We start from the raw sequence: 14847 nt of genomic DNA, 5'->3' as shown, positions 1-14847 counted from the left end.
GAGGCTCCGCCACCTTTTTCCTCCACTCTGCAAGCGCACCTTCTGGTGTGCTCCTGGTTGGGGAATAATTTCCACTTTACTCCTGAGGGCCTCAGGACTAAATTGGACTTCTTCCCCCCAACCAGTAGTTCGCCAGGAGGCACGTTTGCAGAGTGGCGGAGAAAGAGGGCCTAACCTCGGAAGTCCTCTCCGCAATCAGGCTGTGTGGGACTTACTGGAGGTAACCGGAGGGGTAGTTGGCCCCCAAGGCCCCTGAAGAGCCAATGGGACTTCATCCCCCAACTAGTAGTTCACAAGGAGGCACTTTTGCAGAGTGGTGGAGAAAGGGGCGTGGCCACAAAAACCTCTCAGCAATCCCACTGTGGTAGAAATTCACAGAAATAAAACAAAGGTTACACAAACGTTCTAGTTAGCCTCAGGTTTCACTCTTACAAAACCAGTGAAATTCAGCTGAGCTAACTGTAACTTGCACCCCGGCAATGCACTGCTTATGACCTCACATGTTACATTATTCTTGACTTGGTCAGTGACAGCACTGAAAACATCACTCTTGACATCATCCACAAAATCACTAACGCACCCATCACACCCCCATGGAACCTTTCAAACCGAATCTCAGACCCATACTAATACTTGCACACCCACTCACTGATTCATAGATCTACACATAAATCCACTCATTCACACATACAGCCACTCATACACCCACCCACCCACTCACTAATACAGCCAGTGATGGATCCACTCATACACCCATACAGCCACTCATACACTGTCAGTCACCCATAGAGCTACTCACAGAACCAATCTCTCACCCATAGTCAATCATACATCCACTTACTCAACCATACAGTTACATATACCTACTTACTCACTCATATATCTACTAACACATTCTCACTCAGATATACAGTCACTGACACATTCATTCACTCACTCACTCACTCACCCACCCATACTTGTGTTTTTACATTACCTGACTCCTAGAGAGAAGGCAGAGTACGATGTCGGTTTTCCTCACAGTTTCCCTACAATATTGATGGGTGCAGTTGTGGAAACTGTCAAACGTTATTACTGTTAGTTTGATGCTTCTTTGCAGTTGATACCAAGTGATATTCGTCCAGTAAAAAATTATTTTGACCTCTATTGTGTGTACATGTGAACTGCTAGATATGCTGTCTTTTTTTTTAGGTCTCGTAGAGAGACCTTTTGGGGTCAAACCAAAAAGCTAAACCAGCGGATTTGTAGAAGTGCACATCCTCATGCACGAGCTTGCCCGAGCCTTCCAGCAGCATTTCTCCTCCCCTTAACATTTGCTTCTGCCTCTGAGAGCTTCAAAGGGATCTGCTTCCCCGCCCACTGCTTCACACTTCACGGCCGCCAGGCCGTGACTCTTTCGTGCCCAGCCCCCCTCCCAGCGCTGCCTGGCCGGCACATCAAAGGCTACTGCTCCCCTAATTATTCACTGCCCACGGATGTCCCTGTAACTCGCATGAATACTTTCTTGGGCGCTCTCCTTTCCTCCTGTTTTCTATCTTATTCCTTTTGCTTTTTTTATTAAGAAACTTTTGTAAAGTATTCTATCGTTTTCTGCAGTAACTTCAGAACGGTAATGTTGGCTAAGGGAAAGTACAAAAGAAGTTTTGGGAAGTTAGTCTAATAAGTGAAAAAGGAGACCCTTATCTGATAATCTCCACCGTAAGCCCAGTGCTCGAGCTCCCTTAGGTCACGCTGTTCTCGCCCTAGGGTTCTTTTATCCCCCTTCCTCCCTCCTGATACCAATCCCAGGCAGCCTCTTTACTTTTCCCCCCAATATACTCTGCTTCTTTGAGCCCTGTTCACCTTCCAGTCCTTGAGCCTAAAATTATAATTGACTTATAAAGCAAATTTCGAGTTTTGCACCTTATAATGGATGAAAACATTCAATAGTACCACATTATATTACTCGTTTTTACGCAGTCAGTCGGATCTCGATTTTACAGTACCACTAGGAACGAGGCGTTTATTCTTGGCCGCAGCTTGTACTTCATTCACCCTTTTTGGACGTCCGTATCTGTTATTGTATCTCTGCCTCTCTCCACCTATGACTGACTCCGTCTCTCGACCCGCCCCTTCACTCTCCCGCCTGCGCCCCCGTCCATTGGATTGCATTCCTCACAATCTCCATTGACCCACTTTTCACTCTGGGAGCTCAGGCTGCCTCGGCAGCAGTAATCTGAGAAAGATGCAAATTACTTTCCCTTTGGCGAGCTGAGTCCACTTTCATGCGCCTCTTCTCCCCTGTCCTTCTCTGGGGACCCTCCCCGTCCTCCTCTTCGTCACTTTACTGTATATTTCTGCGTTTCCTGTACATCCTGCCTTATGTGCTTGCACCTTAAATTTATTCATAGCGGTTTTTTTGCCCTTCTGCCCCTAGTAGACTCGTTTTTTGTGCCCTTCTGCCCCTGTCAGACTCGTTTTTTGTGCCCTCCTGCCCTGTTAGACTCGTTTTTCCCTTGTTTTTCTGGCCTCTGTTTGACTCGTTTTTCCCTTGCAACCCCAGCATCACTCAGCGCAACCCCAGCATCACTCAGCGCAACCCCAGCATCACTCAGCGCAACCCCAGCATCACTCAGCGCAACCCCAGCATCACTCAGCGCAACCCCAGCATCACTCCGCACAACCCCTGCATCACTCAGCGCAACCCCTGCATCACTCAGCGCAACCCCTGCATCACTCAGCGCAACCCCTGCATCACTCAGCGCAACCCCTGCATCACTCAGCGCAACCCCTGCATCACTCAGCGCCACCCCAGCATCACTCAGCGCCACCCCAGCATCACTCAGCGCCACCCAGCACCACCCAGCACCACCACACCACCACAGCACCACCCAGCGCCACCCCAGCATCACTCAGCACCACCACAGCACCACTCGGCATCACCACATCATCCCTCAGCGCTACCCCAGCATCACTCAGCACCACCACATTATAACTCAGCAACACCACATTATCACTTAGCACCACCACAACACCACTCAGCCCCACCACAGCATCACTCAGCACCACCACAGCACCACTCAGCACCACCACATTATCACTCAGCACCACCACATTATCACTCAGCACCACCACATTATCACTCAGCACCACCACATTATCACTCCGCACCACCACATTATCACTCTGCACCACCACATTATCACTCTGCACCACCACATTATCACTCCGCACCACCACATTATCACTCAGCACCACCACATTATCACTCAGCACCACCACATTATCACTCAGCACCACCACATTATCACTCAGCACCACCACAGCACCACTCAGCACCACCACAGCACCACTCAGCACCACCACAGCACCACTCAGCACCACCACAGCACCACTCAGCACCACCACATTATCACTCAGCACCACCACATTATCACTCAGCACCACCACATTATCACTCAGCACCACCACATTATCACTCAGCACCACCACATTATCACTCAGCAACACCACATTATCACTTAGCACCACCACAGCACCACTCAGCACCACCACATTATCACTCAGCACCACCACATTATTACTCAGCACCACCACATTATCACTCAGCACCACCACATTATCACTCAGCACCACCACATTATCACTCAGCACCACCACAGCATCACTCGGCACCACCACAGCACCACTCAGCACCACCACAGCACCACTCAGCACCACCACATTATCACTCAGCACCACCACATTATCACTCAGCACCACCACATTATCACTCGGCACCACCACATTATCACTCGGCACCACCACATTATCACTCAGCACCACCACAGCATCTCTCAGCACCACCACAGCATCACTCAGCACCACCACAGAACCACTCAGCACCACCACAGCACCACTCAGCACCACCACAGCACAACTCAGCACCACCAAATTATCACTCAGTACCACCAAATTATCACTCAGCACCACCACAGCACCATTCAGCACCACCACAGCACCACTCAGCACCACCACAGCACCACTCAGTACCACCACAGCACCACTCAGCACCACCACAGCACCACTCAGCACCACCACAGCACCACTCAGCACCACCACAGCACCACTCAGCACCACCACAGCACTACCACAGCACCACTCAGCACCACCACAGCACTACCACAGCACCACTCAGCACCACCACAGCATAACTCAGCACCACCACAGCATAACTCAGCACCAGCACAGCATCACTCAGCACCACCACAGCATCACTCAGCACCACCACTCAGCACCACCACAGCACCATTCAGCGCCACCCCAGCATCACTCGCAACCACTCCGCACCACTCAGCACCACAACAGCATCACTCAGCACCACCACAGCATCACTCAGCACCACCACATTATCAGTCAGCACCACTCAGCACCACCACAGCACCACTCAGCGCTACCACAGCATCACTCAGCGCTACCACAGCATCACTCAGCACCACCACAGCACAACTCGGCACCAACACATTATAGCTCAGCAACACCACATTATCACTCAGCACTACCACAGCACCACTCAGCACCACCACTCAGCACCACCACAGCACCACTCAGCACCACCACATCACCACTCAGCACCACCACAGCATCACTCAGCACCACCACAGCATCACTCAGCACCACCACAGCACCACTCAGCACCACTCAGCACCACCACAGCATCACTCAGCACCACCACAACATCACTCAGCACCACCACAGCATCACTCAGCACCACCACAGCATCACTCAGCACCACCACAGCATCACTCAGCACCACCACAGCAACACTCAGCACCACCACAGCACCACTCAGCACCACCACAGCACCACTCGGCTCAACCACAGCATCACTCAGCGCAACCACAGCATCACTCAGCGCAACCACAGCATCACTCAGTGCAACCACAGCATCACTCAGCGCAACTACAGCATCACTCAGCGCAACCACAGCATCACTCAGCTCAACCACAGCATCACTCAGCTCAACCACAGCATCACTCAGCGCAACCACAGCATCACTCAGCGCAACCACAGCATCACTCAGCACCAGCACAGCATCTCTGGTTCAAATATGTTCTCTCAATGTTTCAAGCTTTATTACAAATGTCAGAAAAAGATGTTAATATTTCACTTCTGTTCTTGGATTTTCGTCACTGAACATAATCTTCACAAAAGTTATTTGCAAAAGTTTAAGCTATTGCCATTATAAATTACAATCACTTTTATTTAAGTATTAATTATTTAAAAAAATTAAAAGCCATTGTTATTTGTAATATCAATACATCTAAGTCACGTAAATACAAAACATGTTGCATTACAAATGCTATAGGTGTCACATTTGCGGAAGTTATAACTATTGACATTGTAAATGACAAAGCTATTAATTTAGCTATTTTCAAAAACAAAACATAAATAGAAAAATTGTCATTTACAAAACCAATAGCTCAAACTTTCCTAATACGAGACCTATTGCATTGCAAATGCTTGTTTAATGTGAGGGTGTTGGTGTGCATGCCTGTATCAATATACCAAAACTGCTATGTTCTAGTACAGTCCTTTAATCTTACAGCAAGCCTGCTTAGACATTTAGCTCTTATCTTATCAACGTTTTCATATAGGTGGTTGATATAGTATTCCTTTTCAGTGTAATAGTTATTATTATACACTGCATAATGAATCGGAAATTTTACGTTTATTGCCTAGACTTGCCTTTCCGTCTTGAAGCATCCTCCATAGATGGTTGGTGTGTTGTATTTTGATGAGTTTATAATAATTGTTGAAAGAAGTAAAATGAATTGCAGTGTTTCATTTCCATAGAAGGTATTTTCTGCATATGTGGCGGATTCTTTAAAGATGGTTTATGGTTTTTGTTTGTGTTGTAAATGTGTACATTTCTTGTTCCTTTTTTAATAGTAAATTTGGAAAAGATATCTAAAGAGAAGGAAGAAAAGTTGAATAAGTTTAAAGGAGTTGCTGTTAAAGCAAAAAAAGAATTGGATTCCAGCAGAAAGGAGGTAAAGCTAGGCTACAGTCAACTTTTTTTCTTTCACTGCATAATATAACTATTCTCACATCAGTTTCCTATGCTTTTTTAAAAATAGGTTCACGCTCTCAAAGAAGACTTAGAGTCAGTGAAAAACGAGAAAAGCCAGCTGTCTACATCCTTAAAGGAGCTTATTCAAGGAGCAGAAAGCTATAAAGTAAGATCGACAGACATTAAAAGTATTATCTGGGTGACTGCAAAATGGTAGTCTTTTACACTCTTACCAGTGCTGGCAAAAAGTGGTTCATTTCTTTGTCATTGTCTATTCAATATATGTAACTGCCATAGAATCAATAAAGATTGCCTTCCTATATTTCACGCATTCTTCTTGCAGGCTAAAGGAGCTCCCTATAGAAAAAGATTGAAAGGCTTTTGGCGCAAGACAAAACTAAACAATATAGAAAGGCCTAGATGCACATGCTTCATTGCCCATTCATTGAGTAGGCAGTACCCCAATGCACAATCTTGTGCTTTTTATTGCTTCTGTTCTTGCTCTTTGCTCATAGGATCATGCACGAATTTAAACAGCCTGTGCAAGCCTCATTCATCAATGCTTTGTATTCTTGATTGCCTCAGTGTCTCTAGAGGTTAGGAGTTTCCTGCTGATTCCCATGTAACAACCCCAACTTTAAGGAATTTATATCTTATCGCTCACATCTGTGAGATTATGAAACATAGGTTATGTTTGTCATGCTTGAATGATAACCAACCAGTGCAGTCCTATTTCATTGGTGATTCCTTTTTGGGCAGCAAGTTAATAGCTTGCTTGTGCTATCAGACTTTTGACACAGACAAAATGTTTTCTGAATCTTTTCTTCTTGATAATTCTGGGAGTTCTTTGCTTGGTAGCAGAAAGTTAGTAGACCCATCTTTAAACCAGCCCCTAGTCTAATTTATCTGACTTTAACAGATAACCCATGGAAGAACTCTGTCTAACAATGAGACTACTGCCATGTGTACCAAAGTGTTGACCATGCCTTAAAATGTGGCATGAATCTAAAGTGTTCATCCATTCTAGAATTGGGATTAATCCCGAGGTACTCCTGTAGCCTAGCATATGGGTTAATTTCCAACCTAACTGCCAGGTTTGTTTCAAGCTGATTTAACGCAATGGCACACTCCAAAGTAGTGGTATTACCAGTTGACATTGACCTGAGGATTTCCCTGAGTGAAAATATGCCCCTGGTTCTAGTTCTTGTTTCTGCAAAATAAATCCAATCTCGCTGCCTTCTAATAAATAAATATATTCTCTGACACTGCACTTGCAATACTGAATATTCTGCCCTAATGATAGACTCTTTAGAAAAGTTTCGCACTGAAGAACCTCTGACTCTCCCATGTACATGATTGCATCGCTGAAAGTAAGCCCTAAAGATTAGTCTGGATTCCTCCTTTAACTTTACATCTTGCACTTCTCTTGTTGCTCAACTCTTTTCAAATGCCACTATCTGATGGTACTTCTGCATATTTCCTTATTCATATAAATCAATCTGAGGGTTGTTTGTGATGTGTATTTCTCCTAATACCCTTGAATGTCCATGGTGTTCTCTGTCAGCCCCATTTTCGTTGCGGATTCTACTTTGGCCTCTACCAGGGGTGTCAGAACCCAGTTCATAGGGCTGTTGGGCTCACTGAGCCTAACCACGGTGGTTGTAGCGTTACTGCTGCCATCCTGGAGCCCGGCCTACAATGGGCCCTGCTTAATTGGGCCAAGATTATAAGAATATGTTATGTAAAGCAGGAACAGTGACGGCAAAGACGTACTTCACCCCAGTAAGCCCTTTACACAATCCTTCCAGATTACGGACACTTTGATTAAATCTGGTACAGGAACAGTCCTCAAATATTCCCAACTCTGCAGTGTACAGTGTAAGCTAAGACAGCCATGTCACTTTGTCTTCACTAACCATCCTGCAAAAGATTTTCAAACTGCAGGAGCTTTGCTATAATAATCTGACAGACACAAGTATCCCATAGATAATCACATTTCTAAATGTGCTTGGCAAAGCAAATTTGCAGTCAGAGAAGGAAGTATCAGAAACGTTGAAAAAAGATCTTTAACTATCAAGTTGCTACCGATCAACAATTATTTCTCTCCCTCCCCTAAAAGCTTGTGCACTCCACAACTGCTGCTCCCTATCCTGTTTTTCTGCACTGGGAGGTCACATTTTCATTGTTCCCTACAGACTGCAGTAGGATTACACAGGATCTAAGTTATATTGTTTGCTGATCATCTACTTAAATGTCTCCCAGCCAGCCTTTGTCGATCTGCCTCTCCTTCCTTTGCACACATCTTCGTATGGTTTCATCTAACCTCCGCTTAGAGAGGCAGAACATTTTGAACAGAGGTGCTATAAATGAGAGCTAAACTAGGTGTCTGCTTCCCACCTTTTTGTTGCTGCAGGCAATATGTGTATGTTATCATAAACTATTACCTTTTTTCAACCTCTTTCAGTTCGGAGATTGTTGTTCCTATTTGACAATTCCTCAGGAAATCCCTTTGTTTTGTTTCGAGATATTATCAGTAGAGCATCTAAATTCAACCCTATGTGTCTGGTACAAAGTCATGGCAGTGGCGGTGGTTAAATTTACCTCCCATGGTACCTGCACATAGTCTTTGGATGACTGATTAGTCTCCAGGAGGCTTTAACCCCCATTCGTCATGCAATTACCCCCTGTTGAAGTCTGTTCTCTATAAAGGAGTCAAATGCCATTATGATCTCATCCCATAGACCATATTTATTTGGGAAACCATACTAGAAACTGTAATTGGGAAAGCAGTCACTCAATCAAACATGTTTCTGGCTTCTTCTATGACCTGTCATGCCTACTTTGTACTTTTGCACATTACATTCAGGTTGCTCCACATGCTCACCTCAGGATGTACCACACATGACTACAGTTGTCACCACGCTGGGGCCTAGGCAGACTCTATTTCTGGCTGTGTCTTCAGCGATATGTTTCTGTATACAACGTAGTGCGCGCCACTGTCACACGCTTGTGGGTGTACAGTTCCTGCTCAACTTACACACTATTGTATGTGGGACAATAGTCAGTATGTGACAATTCTCATAGTTTTTGTTAATTGAAAATAACATTCTTGGACATGAACGCCTCCCTTATGCCTATTTGGTATGCTTTGTAGGGCAAGATATTTATCTGCAAAGACATTACTACTCTGATGTTTTGTATGAAAAAAATGAGAGCACTCCTTTCCAGTGTTCCGAGGTCTAGCAGAGTATTGAACAAGAACATCTATGCTCCTTTTACCAACGTGGTCATGGGTCAAAATGTGATTGTAGATAAATGAAACATGTTGAATAAGATATCCCTCAACCAGGAGTTGTGCGTTGTTTAACCTGTTCTTATTTCAATGAGAATTTCCGTTTTAGATTCTCATTGCAGTCCTACATTTATTAAGTGTGGCTTAGTGTATGAACACAAGCCTCTGCTTACTCCCCGATCCTTGTAGCCAGATGCTGGATTAATGCCCTTCTCAAGAGCAACGTTTGCAAAAAGTGAACTTTAGTTATTTATAGTTAATGGAGAGGAACCATTAGAACATTGGTAGATTCCACCTTTTTCCTTGAAATATTGACTCCAGCTCAGCCTGTCAGATCTGGAGTCTGACCAGCATCATTGTAAACTTACAGCGTTCTGTTGATTCATTCTAGGTTGTATGGCATGGAAAAATAATGTTATGAACAAAGTTAGTTACCCTTCCACACGATTCTTCAGTGTACATAGAGGCAATGCCACAGCCCAACATTTTTACTTTAGCCACCTTCCCCAAGATAAATTGGCTCTTACATTTTAGCTATGTCTTACAGTTAGTTTCACCACTTTATGAAATGCTTAGCGAGCCAAAGTGAGGCCACTGTCTTGTGTCAGGCTACTTGAATTATGTTGATCGGTATAAATAGTAGCAGCTCTTTAATTTCACTCTCTCAGTCTAGGTTTAGAGTTGTTCCAGAAATTATAAAGATGATATCTTGAGCTATACTGCTTTCTGCAGCTTTATTATGTGGTTAGATATTCTTCTAAAATCTTCTAATTACGGAAAATATTCAACCTTAGTCCTTTTCCTTGTGACCCCCCCATTTGATGGAGTGTTTTTACAGTACACATTAAAAACATGAACCTACAGAAAAAATCCAATATGGAAATAAATATTTGAACAATCATTTTGTTTTCTTTATTTAAAGTAAATTAAATAAAGCTGATCTAATATGTGCAGTAGAGTTTGTTTTTCGATCCATTTTACTGAAAAATAGTATGCAATTTTGGCTCGTATTGTATTTTTTTACTTGGAAGTGCCACGTTCTTACCTTAATGTTTTTGTTAAATTTGCATTCTCTAACCTACTTGAATTATGACTGTTTGTTATTTATTTGAAAAGTTTTTAACTTTAATTAAATATGTGTTTTCTTTTTCTCCTTCAGAATCTTTTAGTTGAGTATGACAAGCAAGCAGAGCTACTGGATGTGGCTAAGGAACGAGCAGAGTACAGTGAACGTCAAATAGAGGAGCTCACCAAGCAGCTACAGGCTGCATATCAACAGGTATAGCACAATTTAAACTGATCAAAGTGTGGGCACACTTGTTCATAATGTAGATTCTCTGCACAAAGTACATCCTTTCAAAGCTGTACTTGAGAAATTATAGAAAACGTTTGGTAAGTATGCCTGCTCTCCTGATCCATACATATATAGTACACCAGAGGTATAAAGTCAATACAGCCATTGTGCATGCAACTTTTGTAAATAAGTTAATTTCTAGACCATTTCCTTCTGTGTAATTTAATTAACTTCTTTGTCAATTGCATTTTCAATGAAATGTATGTTCTTTGATTATGTTTAAGCATGTGTAGCTGTTCTGCATCTTTGTGACATGCGAGTGCTGACAGTCTTACTATCTAGAAATCACTATTAAGTTAAATCCCCATAACACAGAAATATCTTCTCATCTATGTAGTTTGTGTGACCTGGTGGAAATATACCACCTTTCAGCAGTGGTATATATGTGTGCAAAAAAGGAGCAGAGAACTCTGGTTAGTTCCCAAGTTTAGGTACTCACCTCAAATGTCTGTTTTTCTAGCAATGTTTTTAAGCATAGGATTAGCACAGTGCTACTTATGCCTAGTTGGAAAAGGACAAAGTATTTTGCCATCCAAGACAAGTTGTAAAAAGACAAAAGTCTTTTACCACTCCAGGCACAGTATTACAGCTATGAAATACCATGCAAGTCAAACCGGAATGAAAAAAAGCAACTCCTGACACATGTTTCGCTATCATAGCTTTTCAAAGAGATTTAGCTTTGTTCGGAGACTAGGGAGAACCCGGTAGAAGTTAAAATAATACCCTTTCAGAGTTAGAGTGGCACTTACATCATCCAAAAAAGCAGAGAGCTGTTCTCCACCTAAACGTGGGAACTACCCACGTTTCTCTGCTTTTTTTTGTATATTTTGTGCAACACTCTGGCTGTAACGGTATCGTGTTAATTTATACTGAGTGCTCGCTGGTCTCTAGACCAAGCTAAACCTCTCTGAAGAGCTATAATAATAGCGAAACACATGTCAGGGGTTGCTTACATACATTCCAGGTTGACTTGGATGGTATTTTACCAATCCATAGCTGTAATGCTGTGTCTGGAGTGGTAAAAGGCTTTTGTCAATTTACAGCTCGGCATGGATGGCACGGAGCTAATCCTATGCTTAAAATATTTGCTAGAAAAACAGACATTTGAGGTGAGCAGATTCAGAGTGTATTTGGGCTATCATTAGATTGATTTGAGTTGAGAGTAGATCACTGGATCTGTGTCAGAAGGCTTGGGGGAAAATGAGCTGATAACCATGCACAAGATGGCGCTTATATACAGCTCTACTCTGTCACTTCAGGGTAGGTGCAAAGCCGCACAGTATTACCTGCTAGCATGCAGGTGCACTACTATAAAGTTTTCAAGGTATAGTCTGGAGCCTGGACAGTGTTCAAAAGGTGAGAAAACTGCATTTGGAAATATCCATCAGAATAAATTAGCTGCAGAGCGCACATAGCAGTGGGTGGACTGAGCCTCCCACATCAACCTTAATGCAACCAAGTGGCCAGACTTTACTACTTTTAATATTGGACTGAAGCGGATACAGACAAAATATGATACTTTGTAGGTCACATGCTTGGAACATTTTCTGTGGGTGGCACTGCACATTTCAGAAAGTATCCTTTATACCCTTATTTGAGAACTGTGATTTTGCAGCGTGAATCCTTTTCTGGATTCACATGCTGTGCATCATTCCGCCAGCCATCTAGTTGTTGAATCTGGAATTGTCTTCTTTTTTTCCCCCTTGTTTTGGTCGCTTTCGACCACCATTTGGTGCTGGGTACGTCCCCTGTGCGACGGCAGATGGTATCCTGGAGGTTGACGTGCGTGGTGGCCATCTTCAGATAATTTTTTCTGCCATTGGGTCTGAAAGCAAGACGGGAAGCTCCGAAGAAACTTTGTTTTTCCCGAAAAAACTTCAAAAGCAGATTATCATCAAAGAAAAATCGATCAACCGACGCTGTAGCTGGAAGCAGGAGCTGAGCGTCCGTTTGAACACCAGTGGCGAGGTAGGGGTCATGGAGAATACCTCTTTCAAATTCTGCCCCAAGTGCCACCACTAATCCTCACAACACGAACCACGCGACATTTGCAACCTTTGCCTGCCTGAAGATCAACGGGACAAGGACTGTGAGGCTTGCGCAGCATTCTTGCCAAAGACACTCAACACAAGCCAAAACCAAAGGCAGGCCCATTACACCACAATGTCGCAGTCAACGAATAAACCTTTCATGAGGGACCTGGGTTTCTCTAGCGATGAAGAAGAGCAGGGAGCTCCAGCAGACTGGACACACGAAGGATCGGACGTAGAAATACTAGAAAAGGACTTCGAAAAGATCCCGCCTAAAAGAAATCGAGGGAGTCGAAAAAAAGACGGAGAAGGTAAAACATAAAGATACGTCTGAACCGAAGGGCCACGAACATAGGACACCCAAGGCAGTCCCGACGCCGAGCAAGAAGGCGAGCGAGGGTCAGCCGGGATCAAAAGAACCCCACGGAACCCATCCAAAGGTTACCAAAGAAGGAAAAACGCAGAAGGCACCAAACCCAAGGGCCGCTATCGAACCTGCAAAAAAGGGCACAACATCCCCCAAGACTAACGTAGATGCCGAAAAGAAAGTCCCCGGCCTCTGACGCCGAGAGGGCCCTCGAGGTCGAAAGGAAAAGGAGAAGACTCAAGGAGGAAATGGCTACGCTCTTATTGAAGAAAGACACCTCATTAAAGGATTTTCGAATCCCTAGGACACCGGCTGCCAAACCGGAAAATGTCGACGCTGAAGGTGCCGAGGGGGAGGACGAAGGTATCTTCGAGTCCCCACCAACACCGGAACCTAGAGGCGAAGATCCCGAGGAATATGGAGACATACTGGAGGAATAGGAAAACTCAGAAACCTTTGAGGACACATGGAACGATCTCGATTGCGAGAGTCCAGAGGAAGTGATCTGCAGCTTCCCTTCGAATGCATCAACCCCAGATGATATTGCTTTCTATAATGACTTTTTAAAAAGGGCAGCAAACCAATTTGGTATTCCCTTAGAGTTAGAAAAGGGGGACACATGTTTCCTGCTGGAAACCCTAGCACCTGCAACAAAGGGGACACAATATCTACCCATGTTGCCAAGTATCCAGGACCAAGGCAAAGAAGCCATTTTAGAACCAGCTTCAAACAAAGGTGTAACTCCCAGCGTGGAAAAAAATATAAGCTCTCTTCAAAGCACCCAAAATACATACCACAGCCAGAAGGAAAGCAAATGCAGTCTCCAACACAAGACCTCCTCCAGAGAAAGAAAGTAAGAGGATGGATATGATGGGGAGAAGGAGGGAAAAAGAAGCTGCAAAGCAGTGGCGCATTGCCAACGCAAATGCCCTGTTAAACAGATATGGCCACCAACAGTGTGATGAAATAGAAGAGTTGCTGAACAAACTCTCTGAGGACAAGAAAAGGGCAAGATCGATTGTCCAAGAAGGGAAAAATGTGGCTAAACACCTTCCTAAAATCAGCCCTAGATGCAGCAGATACCGCAAGCAGGCACATGTGCACAGGAACCAAACTCAGAAGGCATACCTGGCTCAGAATTTCTGTATTTAAACAAGAAGTTCAGACATCAATCATCAACAGACCATTTAATGGGGAAGCTCTGTTTGGCAAGGAAGTGGATGAGTCCCTTCTGCAGATTAAAAAGGACAATTAAACAGCAAGGCCAATGGGGGCTCTGCAACAAAGAGGTTCTTTTAAAAGAGGAGGCTTCTCTAACAGAAAGACCACAGGTAGAGGCAGCTTTGGCCTAGGACAGAAGATGCCACAACAGTCTCAGGGACAGACCCCAAACCAAGAAATGGGTCAACAGTCTCGCTACCAAGGCTGGCAACAAGAGTAGAAGCAGCCATTTCAAGGTAGAGGTAATGGCAGAAGAAGAGGCCAATCCTCTGGAGGAAGAGTAAATGGCTCAAACTGACTTAGTCACGGAAAAGGACCCACACAAGACTCCAGTGGGGGGAAGAAATCCTTTTTCCACAGACAATGGAAAAGGATCACAACAGAAATGTGGATATTAAATTTGGTACAATAGGGATATTGCATAGAGCTAACAAAAAGACACCACCTGCAAATCCACCCAAAATAAGAAAATTATCCAAATCAGAACAAACATAGCTAAACGCAGAGATCAGAGAACTATATCTAAAACAGGCAATAGAAATGGCACCTAAA

At 44.1% G+C, this 14847-nt stretch overlaps 1 protein-coding gene across 2 annotated transcripts in view; it reads left to right on the top strand.

Annotated features, from left to right (window-relative positions):
- Positions 1-14847, top strand: part of GCC2 (GRIP and coiled-coil domain containing 2) — a 402205-nt gene that overhangs the window by 149628 nt on the left and 237730 nt on the right. For both annotated transcript variants that reach the window (XM_086934291.1, XM_086934290.1), the window contains exons 8-10: positions 5911-6011; positions 6099-6197; positions 10483-10602. In XM_086934291.1, coding sequence (XP_086790417.1) covers positions 5911-6011; positions 6099-6197; positions 10483-10602 — 320 coding nt within the window. The remainder of the gene's footprint in view (positions 1-5910; positions 6012-6098; positions 6198-10482; positions 10603-14847) is intronic.

This window comes from Lissotriton vulgaris, chromosome 8 (assembly GCF_964263255.1).
Source record: "Lissotriton vulgaris chromosome 8, aLisVul1.2, whole genome shotgun sequence".
Classification (NCBI taxonomy): Eukaryota; Metazoa; Chordata; class Amphibia; order Caudata; family Salamandridae; genus Lissotriton; species Lissotriton vulgaris.
Note: the sequence above shows the minus strand (reverse complement) of the source record. Positions and strands in the feature narration are given on the sequence as shown.